General features: G+C 35.4%; 3 protein-coding genes and 1 long non-coding RNA gene across 5 annotated transcripts; 3 read left to right on the forward strand and 1 right to left on the reverse strand.

Annotated features, from left to right (window-relative positions):
• Window positions 1-1132: 1132 nt before the first annotated feature.
• LOC120331769 (acyl-coenzyme A amino acid N-acyltransferase 1-like) lies at window positions 1133-9508 on the forward strand. Its single transcript, XM_078113813.1, has 3 exons — window positions 1133-1725; window positions 8527-8942; window positions 9186-9508. Exons 1-3 carry the CDS (start codon window positions 1287-1289, stop codon window positions 9468-9470), a joined length of 1140 nt encoding a protein of 379 aa, XP_077969939.1. The 5' UTR covers window positions 1133-1286; the 3' UTR covers window positions 9471-9508.
• LOC120332709 (uncharacterized) lies at window positions 1748-8342 on the forward strand. The gene is made up of 3 exons (XR_013476730.1): window positions 1748-2124; window positions 6723-6843; window positions 8021-8342. It is a non-coding gene; the product is annotated as an uncharacterized LOC120332709 (long non-coding RNA).
• Window positions 9509-12578: 3070 nt separating the features above from the next.
• LOC120331707 (proton channel OTOP2-like) lies at window positions 12579-19816 on the reverse strand. The gene is made up of 8 exons (XM_039398841.2): window positions 19492-19816; window positions 19108-19264; window positions 18412-18613; window positions 18048-18184; window positions 17510-17695; window positions 15856-15995; window positions 14033-14275; window positions 12579-13581 (listed from the first exon to the last, which is right to left on the reverse strand). The coding sequence occupies exons 1-8, from the start codon at window positions 19663-19665 to the stop codon at window positions 12883-12885; spliced, it is 1938 nt and encodes a 645-aa protein (XP_039254775.2). The 5' UTR covers window positions 19666-19816; the 3' UTR covers window positions 12579-12882.
• Window positions 19817-22360: 2544 nt separating this feature from the next.
• Window positions 22361-27901, forward strand: LOC120331753 (uncharacterized). Of its 2 annotated transcripts, none has more exons than XM_078113511.1 (4): window positions 22361-22549; window positions 23557-23731; window positions 25129-25287; window positions 26854-27901. In XM_078113511.1, exons 2-4 carry the CDS (start codon window positions 23629-23631, stop codon window positions 27468-27470), a joined length of 879 nt encoding a protein of 292 aa, XP_077969637.1. In that variant the 5' UTR covers window positions 22361-22549; window positions 23557-23628; the 3' UTR covers window positions 27471-27901. The 2 variants fall into 2 exon arrangements, with proteins under 2 accessions (XP_077969637.1, XP_039254827.2); XM_039398893.2 differs by lacking the exon at window positions 22361-22549 and adding an exon at window positions 22771-23077.
• The last annotated feature ends 19 nt before the right edge of the window (window positions 27902-27920 follow it).

The following is a 27920-nucleotide window of genomic DNA, read 5'->3' on the forward strand; positions in this document are numbered from 1 at the left end:
TGAGCGGTCAAGGCAACAATGATGTGGATTGTAGATGAATGTTGCATTTATGTAGAATGAGACGACGAAGGTAAAACAAAGGGGCTACTTAAATTTGACAGACATTAGCTGCATGACATATTCATTAAAAAAGTACCTATAAATTATAAAGATCTTCAATTTGGTCAGAAGCCCTACCGATAGTGTATATATTAGAGATGAAATTAGCAATTCCGGCCGATTTTCGATATCTGTATCGACTTAAGACAGAAACGGTATTTTCGATATATTCAGCTCTTTTAATAGTCACTTTGTCGGACAGGGTCAGGGTTATTTGAGGTCTGGCGTAGTCATATCCAGTACATATTGCAGGCTTACAACGTGTAGAGACGACCAGACCATCAAATTTTGATTTGGTTCCATAATGACAACGTACAGACGTACGAAAATCCCATTCCATTTTCATATTTTTTTCTCTCATGTATTTGCAATTGGATCTTACGATGGACAGGGAAAAAATTGTTCTCAGATTTACTTTAATACACATATTGCCAAGGTGGACTTGCAAAAGGCTGTATTTTGTAAAGGTTGCTGGTATCACGTACATATTCTCTTCCTAGTCATCATAAGGCAGGGATGACGAACCTTTTACAATAAATGAGTCAAATATATTTTTTTTTTTTTGAGAAAAGAAGACTGTGGGTCATATATTTTTAATCAATCAACGGGAAACATTCTCCTGCATCTATTCTTCAAGTATTATATAATTCTTGGCTGGTATTGTTTAGTTTTGGGCTTATACATGCAGCACTCTTATCAGTACTGAGGCTATTTCCGGTAATCGATTTTATGAAATTCGTGAGCAAATACTCTCCTGCGCATGCATATGAATTATTGAAAAACATTTATCGTGATGCAACAAATTTGGTAATGATTTCAAAGAAGTTAGAAAGAGAATTCCGATCTGAGAAAAATAAACTTTTGGATCGGCTTTTAACCGCATTAAGGTAACTACCATTCTGCTGGATTTTTATTTCAGATTCCTGGGTTGTTAATTGAAGTCTACAAGTTTTTGTTTGATCCCAAATCAAAATTTATAATCCCTAATTTGTTGTATTTTTAGTGTGCATGACATCGTTTTAATATCTAAATGAGCGTTCGCTCATAGTTAGATAAAATTAAGGCCGGTTTCATGGTGACCCGTGGGTCAGTGGTTCGCCATCCCTGGTATAGTGTATACTTCTACATCAGGTATATTTCGTTTCAGATATTATGATTGAACCACAAAATTCATATTAGGCTGCAAAATGCTTAAAATCATTGCACCATCGAGTTCATTGGCTGATGAAATAATTGCGATAAAAGCAAACGGTTTAAAACCTCACCAGAAAGTCACAATACAGACTCAGAAAGCAAACAACAACGGTCAACTTTTTCACGCATATGCCTATTATGCTGCTAACCACAATGGGTTCATAGACACCTCGGTTGATACGTCATTAGGAGGAAGTTACAGCGGTGTTGCTGAAATGGGATTATTCTGGGCAATGAAAAGACCATGTCACATTGAGGAAAGTTTTGGAAATTTTTCCAAATTTGACGTTGCGCCAGCCACAGTGGTTCTCAAAATCTTTAACGGTTTTCTTGAAGAAAAGCGCATTAGGTCAGCACATGAAATTGCAAGAACTATCACTCTTAACAGAAAAAGAGGATATTTGCCATTTCCACCCCCTCCATTGGGGTGTAGTAATAAATTTTCCGCCTTATTTCGTTGCATAATTTTATATACACCGTGCTAATGCATTCACAGGGTGTGTTACCAAACATTTTCTCCACTAAACTTCGTGGAAATGCATGAACGCGTCATGTCACGTGATATCGAGGTGACTGTGACGATGTGAGAAGGCTGAACGCTATTGGCTGAAATCGTTTCGAATATTTTTATGCGCGGTGACTTGACTTATCACTCTGCCGAGGCTTCGATGAAACTCTGTGCATAACAGACTGTCTGCGGTAAACAACTCCAATTTTCAATAGATAGAATAAGTGGGAGGGCACGGTTTGTGTTGAACTTGTCTCAAGCTACAATATGTGGAAAACTTACATTGTGTTGAGAGGTCTGGAGGTTTAAGCTTGCTGGTGCAGGTAAGATTTCGAATTATTAAGTTGCTGATAAACAAACGCGAAATTATAGTACCGGTACGGTACTGGTACCTTTATCTAGCCATAATTAAACAATCGATCAGTCAATCCACTACTACTATTAGCCTACAGTGTTCATGTGGATTCAGATTGCGTTCAGCTAACGTTGCCAGTCAAGCAAACGCCAGTGATTTCCCTACACCCCCCCTATAGGGGGTGAAAACCCTCCCTAAAATTTCAAACACCCCCCCTAATTTTGAGGTGCAATTCCACACTGTAATTCCTAACTCTAGTATAATTGTATTCAAATATAACGACTATGGCATATTTATCAGTGTAGGTGAGGGGTTCCAAACCGCAGTCTGCGGGCCACTTACGGCCCGCGTAACGACTTAAAATGGCCCGCCAAAATAGTCATTTAGTCACTTCATGTGGTACCTTTTGAGTTTTAGATACCGTCTATCGTTACATCATTATCACAGTTTGAGCACGTTTATTTCGTAACAATTGAATTATACCGGTATCTTATGTATACGTATTTGTTTTAGGATTACACACTGCAGTATTTTAGATATCAGCCGTATATTAAGAAAGCTTAAAGATGTCACAAAACGAAAACTAGGCACTGAAAACAGACGTTTTTTATATGAATGGCAGCGTTTTTATTTCTTTATTGAAAAGAATCAAACTTCAGCAATTTGTCTTCCATGCCAATATTTCAGTTTTGAAGGAATACAACATTGTGCGCCATTATGATCAGTTGACGCGCGTATTTCAAAATTTAATTCATTGTTTAATTCATACAAAAGTCAAACAAACATGTTCAAAATAATGTGGAATGTGTAACAAAACAAGCCATAAGTAGTCATTATGCTAGATGAGCAAGTAACTTCATTAGTCACTATCAGTTGCAAATTACTTGCTGAAAGCCGTGTTCGTTATTTATTTCTCGAGAATTCTATCAGCTAAATATTATAATTATTATTTTCATCACATAACAAACTGCCATGCTAGGTGTATCTAAAATCAAGCTTAGCCCATTTCTCAAAATTTTCTCAGGGCGCTTGCAGCGCGCCCTGAACCCCAGCCGTGTCGTCGCGCACTTTTCATCGCTCCCTTTTTCTAGCCCTACAATTTTATTATGTTGGCTCGCCGTCAATCAACTTGGTGGACCCCTCGTGTACTTCATTTCTTAAATACATACCAATTTTTTAAGAATACAAATAGTTTTATCGCTAATAGCAAATTATTTACCACCCCCTAAATTTCGAAACACCCCCCCTAAAATGAAAAGCTGGGGAACATACTGAGCAAACCAAAGCTTTGTTTGCTAATGTCAAGTGACCAGTACCGGTACTAGATAAGACTAGGCTATAGCCCAGGGATGGCGAACCTTTTTCACTGAATGGGTCAAAAATTATAATTTTATCGCGGAACAAAAGAGAGTGGGTCACAGATATTCAATTCACGATTGTATCTATAAGAAACTTCTGAAACAAATCTTATAACTGTATAAGCTGGTGTTGGTGTAGTTTTGGGCTTTACTTATGCAGCACTTCTATCAGGGACTTTTTATGGCACTCGGTTTTGTGATATTAGAGTACGAAAAAAACGCATATGAATTACCAAAAACGTTTAGGATGATGCGGTAAATTATTTTACAGTTCTAGTGTCGGGAGGTAATTCCGCTTTGATAGTGTTATAATTTTCGATCAGCCTCCAACCACATTAAGCCACTTTCACACTGCCCCATTGTAATTTCATATTTCTAGATTTTCCTTTCAAGTCTGAAAGATTTTGTTTTCACAACGGCATTGTAGGCGAGAAGCTAATAAAATGCAAAGTAGCATCTAGTTCTCGTATAACCCCTAAAACTAGGCTTACCATAAGTCTGAAACAAAAAACCGGGACGGTGCGATTTGGCGAACATTCGGTCGATTGCCAGTCTTAATAATATTGGAACGTCTACCATGCCATTGCGGGTATATACGGCTGTGAATCTCTACTGATCATTGAATTAGAAAAAACACAAAAAATTAGTTTTTATTATTCATTTAGACCAAAAGTATTAGTCCGCAGATCCGCCTTTCTCAAAAATTCTTGTTTTGATTTTGTCATAAAACTGATAACAAGAGACATCACCGTTAAATTTGCAGGTTACGGAGTGGTTTTATATTTTCTTCTGGCATTCTGCACCTGCTTTCGGACCAAAATTTTTTAACAATGGAAAAAATCCTTTTAACAGATGCCGATGTTCCGAAAAACAAAATCAACTAATTTGCTGCAAATTTGAAATGCTAATATTTCTGTTAGAAAAAACGTTAAACATCTCTGTCCACTTAATTTCAACCGGCAAAGTAAGTCAAATTGCATTTGAACCATGCTCAGATAAATATCTCTTTATCAGTATTTGTCGAAACAGGCATCGCTATTCAAAACCTGATCAGCTAACCAAACATATCATTTATCAATTTTGCAGACCAAACACTTCAGTCCAGTTTTTTTTCACTCTTCAAATTTGTCAATATGTGTGGCAGCATTGTAGGCTTCATCGTGCAGCTCTATATACGATAGACATTTCTTGTAAAAATCGCAAACATTCTTTTTAAATACAAATTTTTTCCCTGCAAATTTAGCTTCACCTCTGACAGAATATTTGCAACATCTACGGCAGGGGTCGGCAACCTTTTGTCGCCCGCGGGCCAAAATTAAGGGTTGCGAGTCATTGGCGGGCCGCACATATTTTTAGAAAGTTGAAACTGAACGGATGATACTTTTTATATTAAAAATCAAGCAGTGATACATCCATCTCTCGAATAAAATATAGATTTATTTCCTCATTGCATCTCAAAAAATTCCATTTGAATATTTTCAGCGCCATTGAACCCTTTGCACTTCGCATCAACTTTTCTGCGTTTTGTTGCCATTCGAGCTTGAAGTAAATCATCATTAAATTCAGAGGAGAACAGCGGAGCAATGCACCGACTCTCATTTATTTCTGACTAAACGTGCAAAATCAGCGAATCCGCTTATCAGACAGCGGACATCAGAAATTCTAACTGTGTATATTTACAAGTTAATGCAAATTTAGCCTCAAAAAAATTTGAAATTAATTCAGAGGTGCAGTCAAAACTTTGGTCATGAATAGCAGTGTGATAGGTAAATGTCGGCTGCCAACGACACAGAATCATCCGAATTTGTTATCGCAAAATTGGTCAGTCGAGTCGATGCTCAATGTTTTGTGCTTCCTGCTTTGGATACGATCGTTGACATCTGAACGTCCGCCATGACTAATAGAAAAACAGATCTGCAATGCGTACAGTGTACCTTTCCTCCTTCAGTTTGCTTCAAATAAGGAAAATCTTTCTTCAACTCATCAGAAAACTTGTACTTTCTTTTTGGCATTTCGACAACTCAACGACATTGCAGTTTACGCCAGAAAACGCATTAAAACATATACCAATTGTGACAAAACAATAGAGCGATTTCTCTCTCTGAACTAGCAAAGTGTGTCGCAAAACAGTGGTTAATGGGCTGTCACCGTTAAAAAAAAATTGTAATAATAATGAATTTGAATTTTTTACCCATGAAAGCCGTGCTGACAAACCGGGACATTTGAGTCAACCGGCCGGGACGACGGGACAGCTTGTCAAAACCGGGACTGTCCCGGCTAAACCGGGACGTATGGTAAGCCTACCTAAAACAGTCTGCAGATGCACTTTCAAAAAAGACAGGCGTTGCGAGAAATGAACAGATCAATTGCATTGTTATGTCATAAACGATGTCAGGCCCAATAGCTCAATAACGGTACACAGCGGTGCATACATGCGTACAAGATTAGGGGTTTTAAAAATTACCGTACCGGCCCGAAATCAACATTTTGAATATGAGCGATCGCAGCCCTCCCTGACTGTCCAATTGACGGTACATTATAATAGTTTAGTTATTGTTAAATTAATTTAAGGCCGGTTTTATCAATCTTTATCACTGATATATTAGCATTTTATTTTATTCGTGCCTTCGCTTGGCGGGTCACAAATAAAACGCAGTGGGTCACTTTGTGACCCGCGGGTCAGTGGTTCGCCATCCCTGCTATAGCCTATAACGGTAAATACAGAATTTTAAAACTGTCTGTGCAACCATCCGTATACTTTTGAAGGCCGTATTACGTCATTGCGACTTCGCAGTGATGTAATTTTTGGATGACGTAGTCATGTCTGCATGTGGGGGTTAGAAATTACATATGTAAATATTGTTGAGCCAGGCCGACTAGAACTACTTGCAGCGCATACTTCAGCATACCCGATAAGACTATATAAATACAGAAATATAACGTTATCAGTAACTTATATTGCGAGTCTAACTTCTGAACTTCGTACCAGTAACGGGAGCTATCTCAACTAATTTTGATTTGCCAAACTTGCCAAAAGGATTCTATACAGGCTATTTCTGTATTGGGCTTATTTATCTGTTTATAACATGTTTGGTGAGTCGAGCGGGAACAAGTTATTTTTCTTTTGTGCTTAACTTGAAATTACACAATTTTAACAGCTATCATACATTTTGTCAGTAGCCTACTGAGCACATAACTTTCTATTCAGGATGTTGATTTTCTTGAAAATGAAGATGATCACAGTATTGGGACTTACAAGTAGATAATAGCAGAGGAACTAAATGAGAGAAATATAGCAGATGAGCAGTGCTGCAGTGAACAACTTATAGGTGAGTCTTGTTATTTTATGCAATAAATATATCGCCGAGAACAGAACAGGTCTAAGTCACAATTTCGAGTTTTGAGAAAAATGCAAAAAAACAATTTGTAATTTTTTTATTTTCGAATTCCTAAATATTCACACTTAGTGAATACCTGAGCTCTGGTTATTTTAGTGTGGATGAGAATATCTTTGTAATCGATATTTTTTGGCACTTCAGCTTCAATTCCTTCCAGCTTTTTTACCCCCATAAAGGATTTTGGCCCATTCTGTTCTCAACAACTTCTGAATTTTTTGTATGGGATGCAAAGTAAAACAAGGTGACTAGGCCTAAGTTGCACTGAATAATTTTTTAGGGATGTAAGTTTCGGACATTTCATTTCTGATGTTCATGCTCATCATACTGGAACTTAGGACTCTTTTTTTTCAATATTTTGGGGTTCTGAGCATTGGGGTTTTGAGCCTGCTCTACATTCTACAAGGTGGTGGTCTTGAAATCCAGAATTTCTCAATAATAAAAATTTAAGCTGGACTTAGGCCCATTCTGTTCTTAACTTCTACAAAATATTATAGTCCTAGGTCCAGCTGAAATTTTTATTATTCAGAAATTCAGGATTTCAAGACCATCCACCTTGTAGATGGCTCAAAACCCCAAAATATTGAAAAAAGATGAATTTTCCAAAAATGTGACTTAGGCCCCTTGTGTTCTCATCCGGCGATATGCAAGTCTAATAATGGTACATGTTTTTAAATCTAGTGCGTTGTATTTGGGTGTAAAATACAGTGTTGAGATTGAATGAAATAATGTCACCATTACAAACATATTGTTGAAATTTTTGACTCTATATAGCCTATATGTAGATGTATGATAATATCACTCTATGCTTTAAAATCATGAAGAGTTAGAATCAATACGTATTACTTATGTCTAGCCCTAGTGGATTGGGATATAACTTAGTTTAGTAAAATTCGTCTATTTCAATATGACCTTGGTAAGAAGACAAACTGAAAAAATAGCTAGTCTGTGTTGTTCAGCACTTTTATAAATTACTATCATAAATTACTTGTCCAGTACAAGGACTCCAATTCAGTTGGAAACATTTTTATTGATATGTCCGAAGTTAACATGCGACCGTTTTTCTACTGCGAAAGACATACTCATCTGATCTCTTTTTTTGTATTTGCAGATTGTAAGTCCATTCCAATGATGAACTCTGGATCATCACTAGATCACAGTTCGAATGGAAGCTTTAATTACACAAAAGCAATGGCAGTGATGGACTCTTTGTTACAGGATTTTCAATATACAAATACCATTAGGTAGCAGAAAAGCTTGACATTCATCAGGTAGCATGCCTACTGCTCCTGCCAAATGAAGAATTCCCATTCAAAAAACAAAAAAGGCGTAACTTGACTTTCTCATTACGACTGTATTTATTTGCGACCTTTAGTAGTCAATTTCGCCGAATATTTACTGTTTTAATAAATTGTTTAAATCTTAAAAACCTGTCGTGGTTTCATGCTTCCTTTGTGTGGTATAGTACGTTTCCAGCCTTGCAAAAAGGTTGATCTTCCTATCGATTTGGGTGGGGTTGTTAGGGTGGAAATTTTAAACACCTATCCAAAGGGTGGAAGAAGTAGAAAACCTTGTGAACCAAATATTTCGGTTGGAATTACCACTTTTTTCATTTAGAGTGTAGCATCGAACGTAGATACAACAATGAAAATGTGAAAAGGATACAGATAAATAATAGCAAAATATTCGGCACATTATTTCTGCCTTGTGGAAATGAGCTTTATCCAGGAGTGTTACATCTGGATGCATTGTTTGGTGGAGTCGTTGAATTTCGTTCATCCTTGTTAGCAAATCATGGATTCGCTGTTCTGGCCCTTGGATATTTTAATTGTGGAAATAGGCCAGAAAAGTTAGAGATTGCCAATCTTGACTATGTTGAACAAGCAGTAGATTATCTGCATAAACACAAAAGTGTTATGAAGTCTGGGATAGGCACAGTTGGCTCTTCAGCTGGAGGAACCTTAGCTCTAGCAATTGCGTCCTGTTCACCAAAAATAAAATGTGTTGTTAATATATCAGGAATGCTTCCTTGGGTGTGGATATAAAATATAAGCAACTAGTATGGAAATCAGTAGGGATGAAAATGAAAAGAATTTCATTATCCGATAATATACAAAATCACATAGACGTACATACCATTCCAAATAGTGATGACATGAAGCATCATATACCTGCTTTTTATAAGTCATCCGCATCTTTTTATTCATTGTCGGAGAGGACGATAAACTTTTTTGTAGCGACGAAGTGATAAGGCTTATAGAAGAATCATTTGAAAGGTCAAAAAAAGGGAGTACAAAATTTTAAAGTATGCAAAAACAGGACATTTGATATTGCCACCGTACATAGCTCCAATTATATATGCTTATCATGCTGTAAGCCCAGACAAACCTACTGATTTTGGCGGCAGTGTAAAATATCATGCGATAGCCCAAGAAAAATCGTGGAAAGAAGTAATTCATTTTCTGAAAACCAACCAACCATCTTCAGAAATCAGCACTTGGAAAAGATACTGTTTCCGTATTTATTTATATAATTCAAGTCTACACTATCATTCACAATAATGTCGTTATATATATATATATAGTAAATACAAATAATGACACAAGTTTTCCGTGATATCTGTTAATTTTTGGTTGTATTTCCTGGATAAATCAAAAAGCTCAAAGGAAATTTTAGCAAGTAGCTTAATTTTTGAATCAAAACGATGACTATCGACCTATATAAACCAGTTTTACAAGCCAAGTATAAACACTACCCGCTGGTCAAAATAATTGCAATGGTAAAGCACGCAAAGAATTTTCCATTAGTTGCAACGCTTTCATGTCTTCAAGTTTGGATTTGGTCTATATCAGTGTTTCCCAAACTTTTTTTTCTGCCAGCGTCTCCTTGGACGACTTTTTAAATAGCGAACGCCCCCCTGAAGGAAAAAAAAGTCAAAGCAACTTTATTCTCCATTCATTATTATTATAATGTGAAGGTTGAGCGTATTAAAATACCACCAACGTAATAATATCTGGCTTCATTTCAGTCGTAAACAGTTCTGAGTCTCGAGTCTTGTCTGACCCTGTTGAGAAAATCTCTCTTGATATGTAAAAGTGCGGCCACTGCACTAAATATACGCTCTACCAAAAATGAGCTGGCAAGAGCGATAAAAAATAATAATAAAATTTGACCCGATCTCACACGTGAAGATATTTTAATTTGATTCTGTTGTCAAAAAGATGCAACACTGAAAGACTGAACATGGGTTTAAAGTATAAACCCAAGGGTAGTGAACAGTGGCGCATTTTCGCTTCTGAAAATTCAGGGTTATCTAGAAAACGGAAACCAAAAATTTCTCAACTATTTCTAAAAAAAATATTTAATGTTATTTGCGCTTGAACTTCTGTTTGCGTATGATAATACTAAAAAGTTTTCCAAAATTTTTTACCACTCACTTAGTTTTCTGATGAAGCGCACCTTCTGCTGTCAGGCCATGGAAATGAAAGAGTTCAAACGGTGAAAACAGAACATTACGTGGTTGTGCTGAGAAAAATCTGGACATGACTTGAGGGATTGATAGAGGTGACCAGCAGTGGTTCAAGCATGACGGGACAACCCCTCCCCCAATACATCAAATCAGACTCCTGCATTCCTGAGAGAAAAGAAATCAGCAATGATATGCAGTGGGCACCTTAATTATTGGACTGAAACCTCTCAGATTTAGATATATATGTAGGGTGTTCGAAGAACAATTAGTATCAGGACAATCCTCACGATTAGTGAACTCAAGGCTGCAATTGCAGAAATAAAACAGAGAATTACCCGAAGAAAAGTGATTGACAATGTTGCAAAAATAATGCAATTGTTTCCTCAATGTCGAGGAGAGCATTTGGAACATATTCGAGGAACAACATAATTTTTGTGCAGCACATCCTCGATTTTCCGACACTTTTGGGTACAAACATGCGCAAACAGAAGTTCAAGTATAGACAAAATTAAATAATTCACTCCATTTCGTAGAAGTAATTGAGAAATTGTTGGTTCCGTTTTTTGGGGACCACGCTGTAAAATACTGTTTTTAATATAAATCAGTTAAATATGCTGCTTAAGTCACTGTATTCGATAGTTTAGCGCAACACAAATGATAAACCGACATCGAACAATGTCAAAACAACATGATATAACAACAGGCTAGATTTTCTGCCGTTTGCCAAATTATGTATTACATATCGTCACGCTAATAACCGAATTGCGTAAGTCATTTTTGGCGGTTTTGAGTTTTTTATAAAATAGGTATTTATGTAATACTGCGCACCTGTCTGTTAACTCAGATTTTATTTTAAGAATTCCGAAACCCATAAAAATAGAGATTTTGTATGATACGCAAATTTGTTCAATTGTTTCGTCATAATGAATTATCATTGTTAACGCAGGACTATTATGACGTCACAAAGGCAAAATAACCTCGGCGAAGAATTTTCGAGTTTTTGCATCTCAGATTCTAGCTTAGTGCTCATAAATTTCAGTTTAAACTACAGTATAGGAAGGCGTGCACTTGTGATATTCACTGTCTGAATCCAATTCACCTTGGTTGGCTTTTATATAAGGGTACATTGCTGTTTTATTCTTTATATTCAACTTTAGTCTTATTTCGGTGGATGCGCAGAGCGTGTTTTTTTGAAATATATATTTTAAAACATAAAAAATAATGCAATTGAAACAGATTAGCTATTTTGGGGATTAGACATCGTATATACTAAGAAATACATTCATTTTTGGATTGTTTTGTTTTCAGGTCTGGTTCATATAGTCAAGTTGCCAAATTGCGTATGTCCCCTAGTCATAGACACATTTCTGCCTAAGTCACAGTGCGCCATTATGACGTCACTTGACTGCGTCATACAAATTAACTTGAATCCGTCTACGATCGAAAAATTGAACTATGGCAAATTATTGATTCTCAATTGCATAGCAATATCATTAGAGAGTTTTTTACGTTTTTCTCAAAACTGCTAAAAATGACTTACGCAATTCGGTTATTAGCGTGACGATATGTAGCCTTCTTATCCAATGACCTAAGAAATAAAAATGAACCAGTCGAGTCACTCGCAACATGGAGATGGTCCTAGTTGGCGTACGCCATTTCGATCACATGCCTAGCTCACACGTGTTGCTCTAAAACCAAAATTATAACATAAGGGTGTTGTACTTACACTACCGCTTTAAATCACCCGATAGTAAAATGAAGATGTAATGCAATACAGTACAACGAAACGTGAAGTGCATGGTAAAGGAAGTACGGTATATGATGTTTGCGCTAGACAAGTATCATTATGAAACAATACGGGTTTAAAAAGTCATAATACCTATTTTACGTTAGGCGAGAAATTTCCAACGCCGAAATCACAAGCAAACTAGTTTGAACCAAAACATATGACATAACATGTGACATAAAATATCACATCTATTGTGAGTTCCCGTATTGATGTCAGCCCAAATCGCCATCAGCGCCCTCCAAGTTATCGCAAACGCCCACAAGGTGGCGTTTTCGCTCACTTTGGAAACCGCTGGTCTAATTAATATAAAATAAACACATAAAAAACAGTTTCCCTCCCAAGGCATTAAAGTCTATATCGCTGCATTGAGTCAATACAGTCCAGGTTTTTGAAAATGTATTCAATAAAAAAAATTGAGATTAAATTGTAAAACGAAGCGATAAAAAACATTTCAGTAACTGAAGTAATAAAATATATATAAGATAATGGATTAAAATATAAACAGCAGATCACATTATATACACTGCAACCCAGCAATACACGCTATTTCATATTGTATTGTTGGAAGTTTTACCATGTTATTTCAAATAAGGTAGAATATTTAAAAAGTCAGGTTAACGTAAATGTTTATGGTCTATAGTTGACATATCACCAATGTTACAAACATGTTCTCATTTACATTCTATAGCTCGTGATAGGCAAAGCACTTTTCTATTTAAGCGAAAGCCCATAGCTCAAATAGACAAGCACATGAGTGCATGCGGAAAAATATACTCAATGGAAGACAAATCATAGAAGCAGTTTGCCACACATTTCTAGGTGGATTTCTGCCATAATATTTATAAGGGTAAGTATATAATTTAAATGCTGTGCCTTCCAAGGACATGAAGAACCACACACACGCGTTTGCGATCAGTAAAAACATAACAGTGTTGCGAATCCGGAGTCTTATTTTATTCGGAGCCGCAATTCTGGGACGTTCAACATATCTGGGCACAGGCTGAACTACTTGGGTCTGTATTTGGCCTTCATCATTATGAAATTGAACGTAAATATTGTCCACGTTTTCTATTTCCTCTTGTTTCTTCATGAGTGTAGTTTTTGTAGAAGATAATGACGAAACACCGGTCGAGCTGCCTTCCCCGCCATCCGATTGGTGAGTGCTAGAACTCGACTCTTGAGCATCCTCTATGACGTCACTATGTTTTATGGAACCGTCGATATCAACTTTTATAGACATGTTTGTAGATTTCCTTTCTTCAACTGAATTTTCGTCACCGTCGAAAGCTCTGTTTGTAAAATCGTTGTGGTTGAGATCTTTTTGTTCTCTTGTCGAGGAAACTTTTTTTAACTCGAACAATTCTTCCTTCTCAACAACTGGATGTCTGGATAATCCAGCGATTAGAAACATAACCTTCAAAGTATCAAAAGTGGGTTGAAATTGTCAAAAGAACTTCTAAATTGCAGCCAAAACACACATGTTAAAACCTTTTTCACAGAAAAAGATTTAGGGGACGTTATTATTGAGTTCGGTCAAGCTTTTTCGAGCTTTTTTGAATTCTGATCAGATCAAAAATGAATTTTTTTTTGTCAGATTCGTGGCAAAGTTGTTGCTTTGTGCCGGTAGCCTACTCGCAAAACCAATTATTTATCGCCTACAACCATGCATACTTACAGTTTTTCAATTTACCTTTCATATTCAGGCTCGAACAAAAATATATGCTCACGTGGAGTATGTAATACAACATTTGTTAAGCACATTATGATTAATAAGTAAGCGGACTTTCGCAGAAAGTAACGATAAAAGTGACATGATACGTTACACTATTTTCATAAGCATTTCAAACGCCCCATAATATGCATACCTGCACAATAATCTGCAGCAAATCGACGACAGGATAAACGACTCCCCAATACCACATTTCATCTGATATTATGGATGCATATATAGCAAATGCATAAAATATATCGAGTGTAGCACTCCCAGTTATAGTAACAAGAAGAAGAACAACATCTAGATTAACGATTGAAATCACCGGTCGAGGTTCTCGATGAAATAGGTACAATCCGAATCCACAAGCCACCAGCATAAATACTTCTATTGCCACCTGAAATTGTAAAGATGTTATATTATTCATGAATTGTGTTCCAGAATAAAAACTTGTGATGACAATATTGTGATAAATATGAGTGAGTTAGCTAAATGAAAAAAGCAGTAACAAAATGAATATTCAGACCGTATTTAAATGTGTGGATTGATATTATGTTTGCTTCATATATAATTTAACGCAGCGAATTTGCATTCAATTTATGACAGACAGCAGTTTATTAATTTGTCCACACTTTCTTGAAAAACCTAACTTCCTAACTACCACAGTGGTTATGCAAACCAGATTCTCACCTATTTTTTTACAATTGAATGATAGGATAATTAATTTTGCTAATATTCATTCCCGTCTTGTATCTGATATCAGACTATCAAGTCTGATAATATTACTACTTGTGCATTGTTTGTTTTGAAATTAATGTTCTGCCTATATTATGCCTTTCAATCGATATCGATTAAATAATATTTGAAGGTAAACAACAGCCGGGAGCAGTTAGTTATGAAATGATTGGTAATAGTTTAAAAATATATTTATCGCCAAATAACGCCATAATATAGTTTTAGTATCCGCAAAAAGAAGCCAAACGGTTTGTATTGTCTTTCTGTCGAATCTTTTCCATTCGATTTTGAATGTTACTGGAATATCGTTTCATAAAAAAAATATTTCAATCAGTCTGAAGAAAAAGTATATATATATGCTCTCCGTTTACTCGTTTTGGATATGAGAGAAATTATATATATATTTGTTATATAGCAAAAACTATTTATATGTATATAACGATATGAAGTGGCAAGAATGTCAAACAAATAACAGATTTTGTGAAAATGTCACTAAATTTATTAATAAATGAGTTATCAGAATGCAAACACTTGTTTGTATTTACTTCAGATGAGACATCGACTAAACATAAGTGGAAATGTGTATTGCTTTACGACAAAGAAACAATGATTAGATTCCTGTTGAGTCATTGCTAATAAAAGTGTGGTACCCCCAACAATGTAATGACATTTTCAAGATCGTTGCCTAGATGTAAATAGCATGAAATACTGGACGTTCAAAAATGTACTCTTATGTAAATGTTACGGTTTAGGTACTTTAACCACGATGACGCTTCTGCGGTCATTTCGAACCAGTACGACTTTTTTTTCAAGTAATACATGTTGTAACGCACCCTACAATCCAGTGTCGTTATTATTATTAGTAGTATAGTCAATTATTGTTAGTATAGTCTCGAATAATTATTTTTATTTATTTTGCGGTTATTTCACTCCCTGATATCTGGGTTTTAGCTCAAATATTAAAACACAGAGAATGTTGCATATAAGAGTGTAAAAGTGTACAGGCTCTTTGACTGACATAGCATACCCAATTCATAGAACTCTGCATACGGATTATTTAGTGGATTTAGGGTTGTAAAATATATTTAAAAGTACATGATCTGCGTAAATACCGGTGTCAAGAATTATACAAAGTGATTTTCACGAAGGCTATAACTTATAAATTTTCTTATATTTTCTCTGGAATTACTGGTTGTTTCGCTACAAAGTTTGTTGGTTTTGAAAATATAAGTACAAACTCACCATATACGTGTTAAATATGATTAAGGTTATTTTTTCCGAGTCATAACTTTGTTCTGTTGCAGCCGTTTGAGAATGACTGTTGTTAATAAAGACGAGAACAACAACAGTTATGACTAGAGTAGCACCGCCTGCAACAAAACCTGAAACAAAAAAGTATAACTGTGAATTACAATGTTGAAAATTTTTTCTACAACATAGCTCAAATTGTATGATTCTTGTCTACATCGATATAGACCATGCGTGGTTTATAACTTTATTTTAAACATGTCTTAAAACGTAACAGCACCTGCATTTTAAATAAGGGAGCAAAGTTCAAATATATATATGGACATTAAGATCAACTGACATTAGGGTGTTTTGAAGCAATATGTTGGCGGCAAAAGTAACATCCCTAAACTCTTGTAGAGGTTAGCTATATTATCATACTGTAAAAAATGTAAATTCGGCGATATTACTCCAACATACATGCAAAGCACTCGTGTATACGAGTGTATTTTATACATTCAGTCACTAAGACGAGTGACGCAAACACAAACACCTGTTCCTACAGATGAGTAGCAGCAGTGTTTGGCACTGTCTTTGCTCCATTGATACATTGAAGACAAGTGGTGCAATACCGAATTTCGTTCACAAAATTACACTATAATAGGCTGCCATTTTAGGTTCCCAAACTATGAATATTTTCGATTCTTTCTGGATTTGAATTATCAATAAATATTATCTGTTTGGTTCACGAAGATGATTTGGTTGAATTACAATGTCTAATTGACTGAAGTAAGTTTATACGTTACGAAAAAAGTATTAATTGGTATTGTTAGTACTCTTATTGAACTCTTGATTAGTTGATTTTCCGTCATATTCTATTTTGAACACTAAACCACAGTGATATTGTTTCAATTTTCCTATTTGTTACTGAAACCAGTAATGATAATGTTTCATAATGATGAAATTCGTTTCAAACAAGCATTTTCAAGAATCGTGTGAAACATACAAAACAAAGTCAAGTACTAAAATCTCTACTAAATATTTACGGCACATAAAGTGAAAGATACAATAACATATTGCGACGCAACCCATTGACATTAATGTTTGGATCAAACTGGTAATAAAAAATAATGACGTACAGTTTGTTTATCAGTTGTGAATTTACAACTGAACGTGACACATATAATACTTTAAAAATACTTATCCTCCCCACGTTTTTTCCGATTATAGTAATATTCTCCACAGTTATGTATTGGAAAACAGTGCAGTTTGAGTAAAATGAGTCAGACAACATTGAGTAAATGCAATTTGTTTTGTGGCAACAATAAGCTTGTTCTTATAATAAAATGTTAAGAAAAAGCAGTATCGTACATGGAATTTCAATGGAGGTGTCAATTGAATAACATTACCAAAAATAGGGCGTCATATTACGAAAAAATGACGCGACAATACCGCTTTAAAGACTGCATTGTTCAACATGTTATCGTCGTGAAATTGGTGAAATTGTTCACTTTAGAAACGATATATTTGCGCATGTGATCCGTCCAAATGGGAATATATATAGGATACGCCCGAATAACTCGATCATAAAGCGGTTAGTTAGTTGTTTTTAGGTTTAATTCATAGACGAGTTTATACGTTAATCGAGCTACTTTCTATCATATCATACCTTTATACGATTTATAGAATTTATAAGCAGGTTTAATTGACGGTATACTGTGACTTGGTTTTCCGATATTTTTCCATACAATGTATAACATACAACTTGACACAAGGCTGAATTCAATCAAGAAAGGATAAAGGAACGAATGAGCCCCGACAACTGCATCACAATATGACGTGTTGCAGGTACACTCTGATAAAAATAGTAAGAAATAAAAACAAAATTATTATTTGAGTAATTATCGTATACTAATGTCTAAAAACAAATGAATGTCTTCTTTGGTGAAGTTGTGGAGGAAATTGGACGTTAGTATGAGCTACCAAAATCAGTTGCATGACTTGAAGATCACTAGATAAGCTTTGTGAACGTGAAACAAGCATACAATTTCTCAAAGCAAAAAGATGTCAGGCCACCGATAAAAAGTTTCTATTGTTACGTCATTGTTGAGGCCTCGCTGATTAGCCATTGCTACGGAGTAAACCCATGGTCGGTGGAACATTCATTAAAATAGGTGAAACGAGAGTAATATGTATATTTTACTCACCTGCAGAATCTTCGATTGGTCGACCTGAGCTCATATTTTTCTTTGTATCAAGAGTTACAATTCCGTCCATTGATTCATCAATTATAACAAGCATCCATATTGAAAGATTGGTTGCCAATACATGCATTGAACCAAATCTTAATAATTTTTGAAGTTAAAAACGCATTTGCGATTTTAATAAAATACTTGAAATCATGTGATCATGTTACAAGGAATCACAAATGCTAATGTTTACAATAACATTACTAGTGATATAATACAACAATCACTCAAGCGCACTCAAAAACTGAAGGCTATCTAAACCAGCAAAGACATTTATTTTCATCAAAATACCAAAATCTATATTTTTTATTTTCACACTTACTGATTTATAGTTCGATGATCTTGCAAATGTAACTTCGAATATTTGAAAAGAAAATTGACTTCAATGGCTACAAATGCTATCTGCATGACAGGTGCTATAAAATAAATTGGCTTCTTGCAATCTTCTGCGGTGTATTCAAATAATGTCAACGATTCCAGAACATCCTTGATAATAATTGCAATGCCGAAAACAACCAATATACCTGAATAAAAAAAAACGCTTTTTTGAACACATGCTATTAAAGAATGCTCCCAATACAGTACCACCAAATTGGACAAAATAACAGCTTCTCCACAAAACACTATCAAACAGGGTTCTTAGTAATGAGGGAAATTTTCTTCCATTTGGGATGAATGTACTGCACACATATATACAATAGAGAGTATACAAAGTTAAAAAAAAATCCTGCTATATAAAGCATTGATTGTAAGTCTACATAATTGAAACATCAGTATTTTTTTGAAAATTGATAATTTTACTGGAAATAAACCGCATTCATTTTTATTAAACAATTCAGTACTGAATTCGAATCACATGTCGGACAACGACAAAATTAAAAATATTTTTGTGTTACAAAAAATGGCTGAGTGGAATGATAATTACAAGCAAGCGCTTGGTAATACTATTTCAATCAGTCTAACAGTTTTATTCATATTTATATATATATATATTAGGAAAACATTTACAGTATCAAACCTTTTAGCCATCTGTTTGTTGAATGATTTCCTTTTACTGTGAGAAATTTAGTGGGTTCTTTACCACAAGATGTCGCAATATGTCGAAATGATATCATCCAAATACTCCCAATTAGACATAACAAAATGAAATATACATCGACTGTAACATCTGTTACCTGGATATAAATGTAAAGCAAACTGCCCTTAACTTTTGTATTCAAAATATATATTAGTAACTTTTCAATTCATATCTAAATAGACCTACCGGGTTTTCTATTATATTAGTAAAACGTATATAGACGCCCCAATTTTGAAAACTTTTTCCAATATGAAAATTTACTTGATAAAAGACGAAAGGGAGTTAAAAAAATCATTTGCTACGACATAATTAGAGAATACTTACGTCATCAGTGACGTAATGGTTGATGCATATTACCATGCTAAAAACGGTGATAAGCATTCCATATATTCCAGACAATAAGCTTGAAGATGCGTCGGCATTATCATGTTGAGAAAGATTATGTTCCGAATCCAATTCTAGATCGGTTCTTTCGCATTCGTCACTTGAAACGCTCATGATCGTTGATGCAACGAAGTGGTCTGATCCACAAATGCTTTTCAGGGCATATTTGCTGTCATATTAATACCAAATGAGCAAACAAAGCTTGTTTACAACTCGTCACAATGTGAGATAAGGCGGCCACCACTCAGTACGGAGCTAGACCAGCGCGGCGATATTTTCCTGGCACCGTTTTGTTTATTTCAATATAAATCCCATTAAATGTCTAATGCCAGACGGGTTTATTGCACCCTGTTTTGAAATGAATCCTGCATTTTCAATAATTATTGACAAACTATTTATTTAAGTAGATTTATGAAACGTTATATTTTGGCCTACAATTACGTTGTACGTTTTGTTGTTTTTGTGACGGAACTGTTTCCGGCCTTTGACCCCTGATATTCTCAATACACTTTACAAGATTTCTGTAATTTAATTGTGGAACTTTCTGCAATTCTGCTTTTACAAGCTAGTTGGCCATTTAAAACCATTTCGTTTGAAACTGTACAATCAGACACACGTCTAAAGTAAATCCAAATATTTTAACTTAGTTTTCGTATGTTTTTGGTCTAAATCGTCTTCAGATGAATACTATGGGCACAGTAAATGTTCATTTTGCTTCGTGGTTCGATTTTCTTAAAATGATAAAAAGAAAAATCGATCAATATACAGGTTTTGTATACCTTTAATCTTATTCTTATTAGGCATATAATCAATGATTCATTCTATCTGTTTTTTTTTGCCTCACACTCAATTACAAATAGTTTAATTAAGTTTTTTGAGCAGCATTCCTCTCACACGTCGCGAGACACCAATAACACTGAACCTGATGGAGGCAGAATTATCCGACGCACATCTAAATATGTGTGTGAGACCTTTTCCTTGATAGCTATAATATAGCGTCCCGAAAAGAATTAATTCTACGTACTACATATACCCAGAACGCGTACTGTTTTATTATTTAATATACGTAAATGTAACTGTGCGTAGTTGCAATGGCATATTATTGTTTTGGGAAGGCCAATACAATAGGTGTAGCCTGTTATGTAAGATGCAAAGAATTTTTAAAGCAAATATTTTAGTGAAGAATGAGATACATTACCGTATAAGAAATAATAATATATTTGAGGTTAGCCACATAATAAGTCAATTTGTTGCTGCGTGGGATGATAAAAAAAAATTAGTTATAATTTATATACTGCATTCCTTCAAGCTTAATTCAATTTTCAAGCAGAAAGAAAATTTGTCTGAGGAAACGAAATCGAACTCCGGCAGTATTGTATCCACTGGAACGGTAGTACGCAGTAAAGTACGCAGCATTGAAACGCGCCAAAACTTTCTGCTTTTCATTCAACGGCATCAACTGTTAGTGAATTCATTGCACTGAGCTTTGAATACGCTTGTCATCTAGTCGCTGATAACCGATTGTGGGCTCACAGGTTCAAATCCAATGAGCACTTTCATCGGTATGTTCTGTTATGCGAAAGGTGCTATTTTGTTATCATAAAATCTTATGTATGGAAGTTCTATCACTGTATTGTGCCGTAAAGTTGCATCTATTAGGATATTTCGAGAAATCATTAGCTGAAAGACATATATTTATTCAAAATTTGTTGAATTTTGGGATGATAAATGATATATGGAAGCATAAAAATCGTTTTGGTGTATCATAAATTCCGCGACTTATGGCATATGGCATTTGAATTAGACGATATTATCCATGCGTGGTGAGGCATTTCGATGCTATTGACTCTGCAAGCCCTCGTACTATAGTACTTGTACACAAGATAATTCGAATGTTGTAAAAGTGACGACAATGATGAGACGCCTAATTTATTCCAACATATTTCGGCCAAAGAACTGAGGCATACACTGACGTCAGAATATTCAACATTCTTTATACTTTGAGATGACTGCTTTCACTTGGCACCCGCTACTCGGGACCAGTGATTTTTGAAGGCTACAAAGTGGTATATCGTTGGAATTTTTTGTCAGAGTATAGCATATATCGTCTGACTCTATAGTAGTGAATATTTCGAAACAAAATAAAATTCACTCAAAGGCCCGAACGAAAATTGACGTGAATCGGTAGAAGACCTAAGCACCATTAACATTTTACCCGGATCTTATATATGGCATATTGAATATTTTCAAAATATTAGAAATATGAACATTTTGTATTTTAACAAAAATAATGCAGTGAATATTGAGATCCAAACTACAATAGCTTATTATTTACGCTCATCCTTAATTCCAAAACAATACAAATTGCCATTCTATTGTTAAGTACATGATTTGTATTGTTCGGAGATTACTATATTGTACGCACACGTGTCCAGTGTACAACAGTGTACTATGGGGTATATAAGAGATATTTCGGTATTATGAATTTAGTTTAGTTTTCATGAGTTCATTTTACTTTTAAACTACAATTTCGCTCGCAATGGATTAAGATCAACTTCTTGAGCACAACATTGAGCAGCTTAGTGAGTATGTTCTCTTTACCAAACGAGCAAGTAGCAAGTAATTTCAGTTGTCACGTTGACGTTACTATAAACGTAACGTTATGCAACGAGCGTGACGGTTTTGTAATTAGAAGCTATAATGAAACCACTAACACAGATTCGCCCTGTAACGAGCGTGAACGTTTGTATAAATAGAAGCAATAATGAAAACACCAGCTCATATTCGTTCAACTGCCTTCGATACGGATTGAATAGTACTTTGTTATGGGTATGAATAAACACAGAGATATACTAATAGGTCGACAAGAAATACAATATTTAAGCATGTATGTATACTGGAAGTTGGTTAGGAAGACAAAGGAAACCTAGTGCATAGAATGGTATTAGCATTTTGCTTGTTCCTCAGGATTTTGACAATTGATGGAATACAACACCAGGTATTACAACTCGTTTGACAGTGATTTCAATGTATAAGGTGCCATTTCGGCATGTGGTCTTAGTGATTTTAGTATTTATCTAACCCAACAATAACAGGGTTAGAAAATGAATTCTATGAGAATGTCTTTACTTAGAAAGATTAACGCATACCAATGTGGCACCACAACTGGCGTCACTTTAGTATGCGATTGACATCACATTAGGCAAGTGGGATCACGTGCAAAAGTATTTTTATGATGCTGAGATCGCATAACAAAGTGACACCCCTACATTGTGTATTGTATTGCACCAAAGCGCGATATTGATCATTGCTCTTGTACTTTGTCTAACAATGCATATGAAATTTTGTTTGCATTGTTAAGATATATTTTTTGGAATGACCGGATGATAATTTTTGAAGATTGTAGACCTTCGGTGAAGATAGTCGTGCAGCCCTGCACAAGAGATCGTAAATATTGTTCTGGTGCATTGAGGTTCACAGACCTCATGCCGAATGTATTATACGTACAATGGTTAGATATAATGAGGTATTTTAAGATAATTAGTTACAGTTTTGAGTTGGCTTAATTTAAAACAGCATGGTGGTTAGTTGACAAGAGTTGTAGGATTGTTTACAAACTAATTTGTTATATGTGAGCCTCAGGGTAAAAGTCATTGAATAAATGATATTCACGACCTTATCATTCAAAAGCCGTGTTTTTCTCTCGGACTGTAATCGAAGCGATTGATCGAGTTGCCAAGTAATTTTAATATGTTTCGTTTTGAAGTGTTACGTAAACGCAAAACCTCATTCAGCGATGCGTGCAGCGTGAAACGGATAAGTGTAATTTGCAGTCGACGCCCGACGTAGAATTTGTTGGTGCCAACGGTTTGGGATCAATACACGAGAGATTTGAAGATTTTGCTAGGATTTAGTAGATCGAGTGTGGCCTAAATTTATTCGCATGTGTTGTTCTATTTATCCGTTGCCCCAAGTATAACTGCATATATTTTGAATTTGGAACAGGTTTTACAGTTAGCACTTCTGATGCACATCAAATTGCGATTGAAACAAGCCTGTAGCTGATCCACAATCAAGATGGACACAATCGACAATACAGGAATGATGGCGTTAACGATTTTGGCCATGGTGGCCCTGATCTGCATTTATGTTTTCACTGGAATAAGCGTTGTACGAAACAGTGAGTGTTTTGGCACCTTTTTGTTGATGTAACGGCAATTGTCGAGATGAAGTATAGGTAAAGATCTGGTGTTATTTAGTTATTTAACCTGAAACCATCCCCGTTTACTATATGCTTCAAACTCATTTCTATAAACAAAATGAAGTGTTAGGAATTTTAGATAGCTAATAAATGGGTCTTCGGCCACTTCTACTGAATATCTCCAAGAAATTGAGGGAAAAACAGATGATGCTATTATAATGATACATTCCGAATGATATGGGTATTGCCGAATTTGTATAAAACATAAATATTTACTCCGATTTAATTTCGCAATCCTATGTGTTATTTGCCACGTACAGGCCCAATGTTGTATTGCAATTTGGCATATATTCTCACACAATTTATTTACTATGTAATATTTTTGCTTCGGTATTACAATTTGAAAACAATGGTGATTATATATTGACCTGGCTCTCGACATTACATTGCATAACTGACTGATAAAGTCGGGCATATACAGCAGTAACCTTCTAGTCACACTAGATAAAACGTTTACTTCATTTGTAAAATGAACATTGTAATTTGTATGAGAAATCGAATTTATTGACAGCAACCCGAGATGGTAATATCGTATCTCACAATGGGTTGTGGGTACAGTATGTGTCAACTCAAGATTCGCTTTCAGACTAGTTCACGCAGTCAAATTCAAAACTTCACATTTTGATTTTACATGGTGAAGCTTGTTGAGTTCAATAATAACATGTTTCGATGTGTGAATATCAAGCAAGAATATTCTATGTTAATTTGGAGCGTCCACATGTAATCTATATTTGGGACTTTGTTCTCCATGTGAAGTGTCGATTAATAAGAAAAATGTTGGTTCATGTCTAGAATGTTTCTTCCTGTTCATGCATTCGAATGAATCTATAATCCATCATTTTCGGAAAGTTTGTGGCCAATGAAGTGCGTCTTCCTATTTTACGCACCGATGACTGTGTCGGCCTGCGCGTTGTGCTTAAATGTGGCTTGAGAAGCAGACTGTAGGTGAAAGTGCATGAAATTATTTTTCATGTAAGCCAGTAATGACACATAATGAAGAAGGAGTGTTTCTACCCGCTGTGTTACGTGATCATGCAAATTGATCGGATATATTCACCGGCAGAACATCTCAAAACCTTTATAGTCATCGGTTCGGGCAAGACTTCATATACCGATTCAACCACTAGCATGAAATTTTAAGTATAATTTAAGGGTTTTAAAGCCAAATGCCATATTTATAAAAAAATTTCGGAAGATGGCTTCTTCGCTCGATCCGAGCCGAAAAATCATCCACAACCAAGTTCATTTACCCCTTTTAAACTTCAGTTCTAACAACCAACGGAGCGTACTTTGAATATTATTTTCATATATTCTAGATCCACTGTTTCGAAACAGCGTGGGAGAAGTATCTCGTAGATATGAAACGGATATAACACCAGCAAATTACGCTTTTGGAATTTGGAACCTCATATTTCTATTGGAGGCAGCTTGGGTGCTTTTTGCCGTCAGCAGTATATGGAGAACGACGGCCGAAGGTACGACTATGCATTGTGTGCTTCAAATTTGTTAATTAACATTAATTATATAAACCAAAAAATCTGATATACCTCGAAACACTACATTCAGACATTTGCGAAATATTTTTCTTATGGCCGGCCGGCCATTCGTGTAATTTAAAACACAACACCTCCGTTCGACTGCCTGGTCATAATTAGTACATCAATAAATTGTGTGTATCAAGCCCCTCTTCAGAACTGACAAAATTTGGATAATCCGCCTTCATAAAGAAGCTATTCATTTTGATTGTTTCTTTCGCTTGTACTCATGGGCTACGAATTCTCAGAAGCGGCTATTTTCCTTCCACTACAATTACGTACGTCACGACATGTCCATTCATTGTTATGTAAGCGAGGCACATTTTGTTCGTTACATAAGTTTAAAATTAAACCTACCTAACCGCGGATAAAAGTCGCTAATCAATGACGCAGCTTCGAGTCTGTCTGATATAAACGTTATAAATTTGCCGAGCTATTGAAATCCGTTAAACAAAAAAATCGGATCAACTTACCATTTTTTAACCATGCTTATTGTACTATTTATTATAAGCGCATGATGACCGTTTTATAATTTCGAAATAAACAAAGAGTTTGCATGCAAACCGGTTAATTTGCATTTGGCTCCGAATCAATAATAAAGCTCGACTAGCGTTAATAAACGGTATCTACTATATGTTTATTTGTAGACTCGTTGTTTAAAAGATTAGGCTAAGGGGTAATTCTCCACGGCATTGAATAATTCAATAATCCAAATTAAAGGTTAAAGTTCGAAGAAGTTAGACCTTTTGGCCTTGACTCAGCTTCAACTCTTGAGTAAACTATTATGATAATAAAGAAAAACGCATAATTAACCTGCGTTTGCCATCAATGTAATCTATAATATCAAAAGCAACACCGGAATATAAAATATATATATTGCAGTCCAATCACTTGATTCAATTAATATATATAAATGGTCTAAAATTTCGCTGCTGATATGCAAGAACGGCACGTGTGGCCGCATATGTCCTGTCTTTAGATCATTTCATACGTCTTCAAGCCTGCTAATAACAACTAGGGTTGGGCATTTTCGAATACCTCATGATTGCAGAATCAAATAGAATATTTTTTCGAATCGAATCCCGAATATTTACGGGATATGTAATTGAAGGTGACTTTGTGAAGGGTCCTACCAACACTGAAATTACTGAAAACTCACCACTCATGCCGGTCGCTGAGTGTAAACACACAATGAAATAACACACAATTTATCGATAACTCACTCGGGCGACAAGGATCGTATGCATTTTTAAAATATGGCTTCAATAACAAAAAAATTGGGGAAAATTCAACTCGACCTTTGACGAGCGGAAGAAAAGAAGATGGCGGCGATTCGTAATTTTCATACGAAACTATTCGAACAATTCCGATTCGATTCGGAACGCCCATCCCTAATAACAACGTCGTCAGACAGTGTGTAAACCGAATTGATAAACAAAACAAAAAAACAATCAGCTTAACAAAATGAATTGGCGTATAGTTAAAGTTGACTTTTCGATGTTTCAGGTCCTATTTTGATGAATCCGGACGTGTTGCCAATGGAATTCTACATATTCTGGATACTTAGCTGTGTTTTCTACGTTGGATGGCTTTTTCTTTGGGACAGAGAATACTTACTGATAGCATTTATTGATTTGCTACTTCTGACTTTATCCGGATACGCAGCCGTTGCTTTCCAAGGCATCGCTACTGCAAAATATGCCGATGAACTAAGCAAAAAATCTGATGTAGACTTAACTCTTATATACGTATTGGTACAGAACGGCACTGATCTATTTTATTCTTGGACAACCATAGCGACATTGTTGAATTTGTCCAGTGCCCTGACCTATGACCCCATGGTCAAGAAACGCGTGAATAAAATTACATCAGGAACTATTGCTCTTGCAGTTCTGGGTGTTCTTGTAATCGGCTGGTCTGTGTGCGAGAATACAGTGTTTTACGAATATTTTAAATACGTTTATGCCTGGTATGGTGTGCTTTTGTGGGCGTGTTCCGGAATTCTGGTGAAAAATTTTGACAAAACAAGCAGAAATTCCATAATAACAGTCATTCTTCTTTGTGTCATCATCGTTTGTCTGGTGGCAAAGATTGCAGTTTACACGGTCTCGACCTTCGGGTAAATTTGAATTGAAATAATTAGTAGTAATAGAGGAAGACTAAAGAAATAATGGAAGTTCGCGAAAACCATTTTTGAAGATTTATCCCAATAAAATATTGTTAATAAATTTCGAATAGGAGATTTGATTCACAGTATTCCGTTATTAATTTTTTTGTATATATGAGTTATATATACGAAAACAATTGAATTTTGTAATTACTGAAATGGGGCTGCTTGGAGCCCTCTGGATGTGAGTCTATCAACTACTGAGCCCAAACAAGTTTCCATTGCTTTACCTATAACTCTATATGCCTCAGTTAATGCTAATTTCATACCAAAGTTTTGAAGGGGGCTGTTTTTTATTTCTATCAAATTTTTTTTTCAAAAGTAAATTGTGTAATACACATGTCTGATATTGTTTTGAAAGAGAATAAATTTTCATTTTGTGTTCAACTTTTGAGTATTTCGTTGT

Source organism: Styela clava, chromosome 6 (assembly GCF_964204865.1).
Source record: "Styela clava chromosome 6, kaStyClav1.hap1.2, whole genome shotgun sequence".
Classification (NCBI taxonomy): domain Eukaryota; kingdom Metazoa; phylum Chordata; class Ascidiacea; order Stolidobranchia; family Styelidae; genus Styela; species Styela clava.

Coding starts and splice junctions, on each gene's coding strand:
- LOC120331769 (XM_078113813.1), top strand. CDS start 1,287: ATGCTTAAAATCATTGCACCATCGAGTTCATTGGCTGATGAAATAATT. Junction 1,726..8,526: donor ACCCCCTCCATTGGGGTGTA/GTAATAAATTTT, acceptor TTTTTCATTTAG/AGTGTAGCATCGAACGTAGA. Junction 8,943..9,185: donor TATCAGGAATGCTTCCTTGG/GTGTGGATATAA, acceptor ATCATTTGAAAG/GTCAAAAAAAGGGAGTACAA.
- LOC120331707 (XM_039398841.2), bottom strand. CDS start 19,665: ATGAGCGTTTCAAGTGACGAATGCGAAAGAACCGATCTAGAATTGGAT. Junction 18,614..19,107: donor AACAAACAGATGGCTAAAAG/GTTTGATACTGT, acceptor TTTTTTATTCAG/GTATATTGGTTGTTTTCGGC. Junction 17,696..18,047: donor ACCAATCGAAGATTCTGCAG/GTGAGTAAAATA, acceptor TATTTTTATCAG/AGTGTACCTGCAACACGTCA.
- LOC120331753 (XM_078113511.1), top strand. CDS start 23,629: ATGGACACAATCGACAATACAGGAATGATGGCGTTAACGATTTTGGCC. Junction 23,732..25,128: donor AATAAGCGTTGTACGAAACA/GTGAGTGTTTTG, acceptor CATATATTCTAG/ATCCACTGTTTCGAAACAGC. Junction 25,288..26,853: donor ATGGAGAACGACGGCCGAAG/GTACGACTATGC, acceptor TCGATGTTTCAG/GTCCTATTTTGATGAATCCG.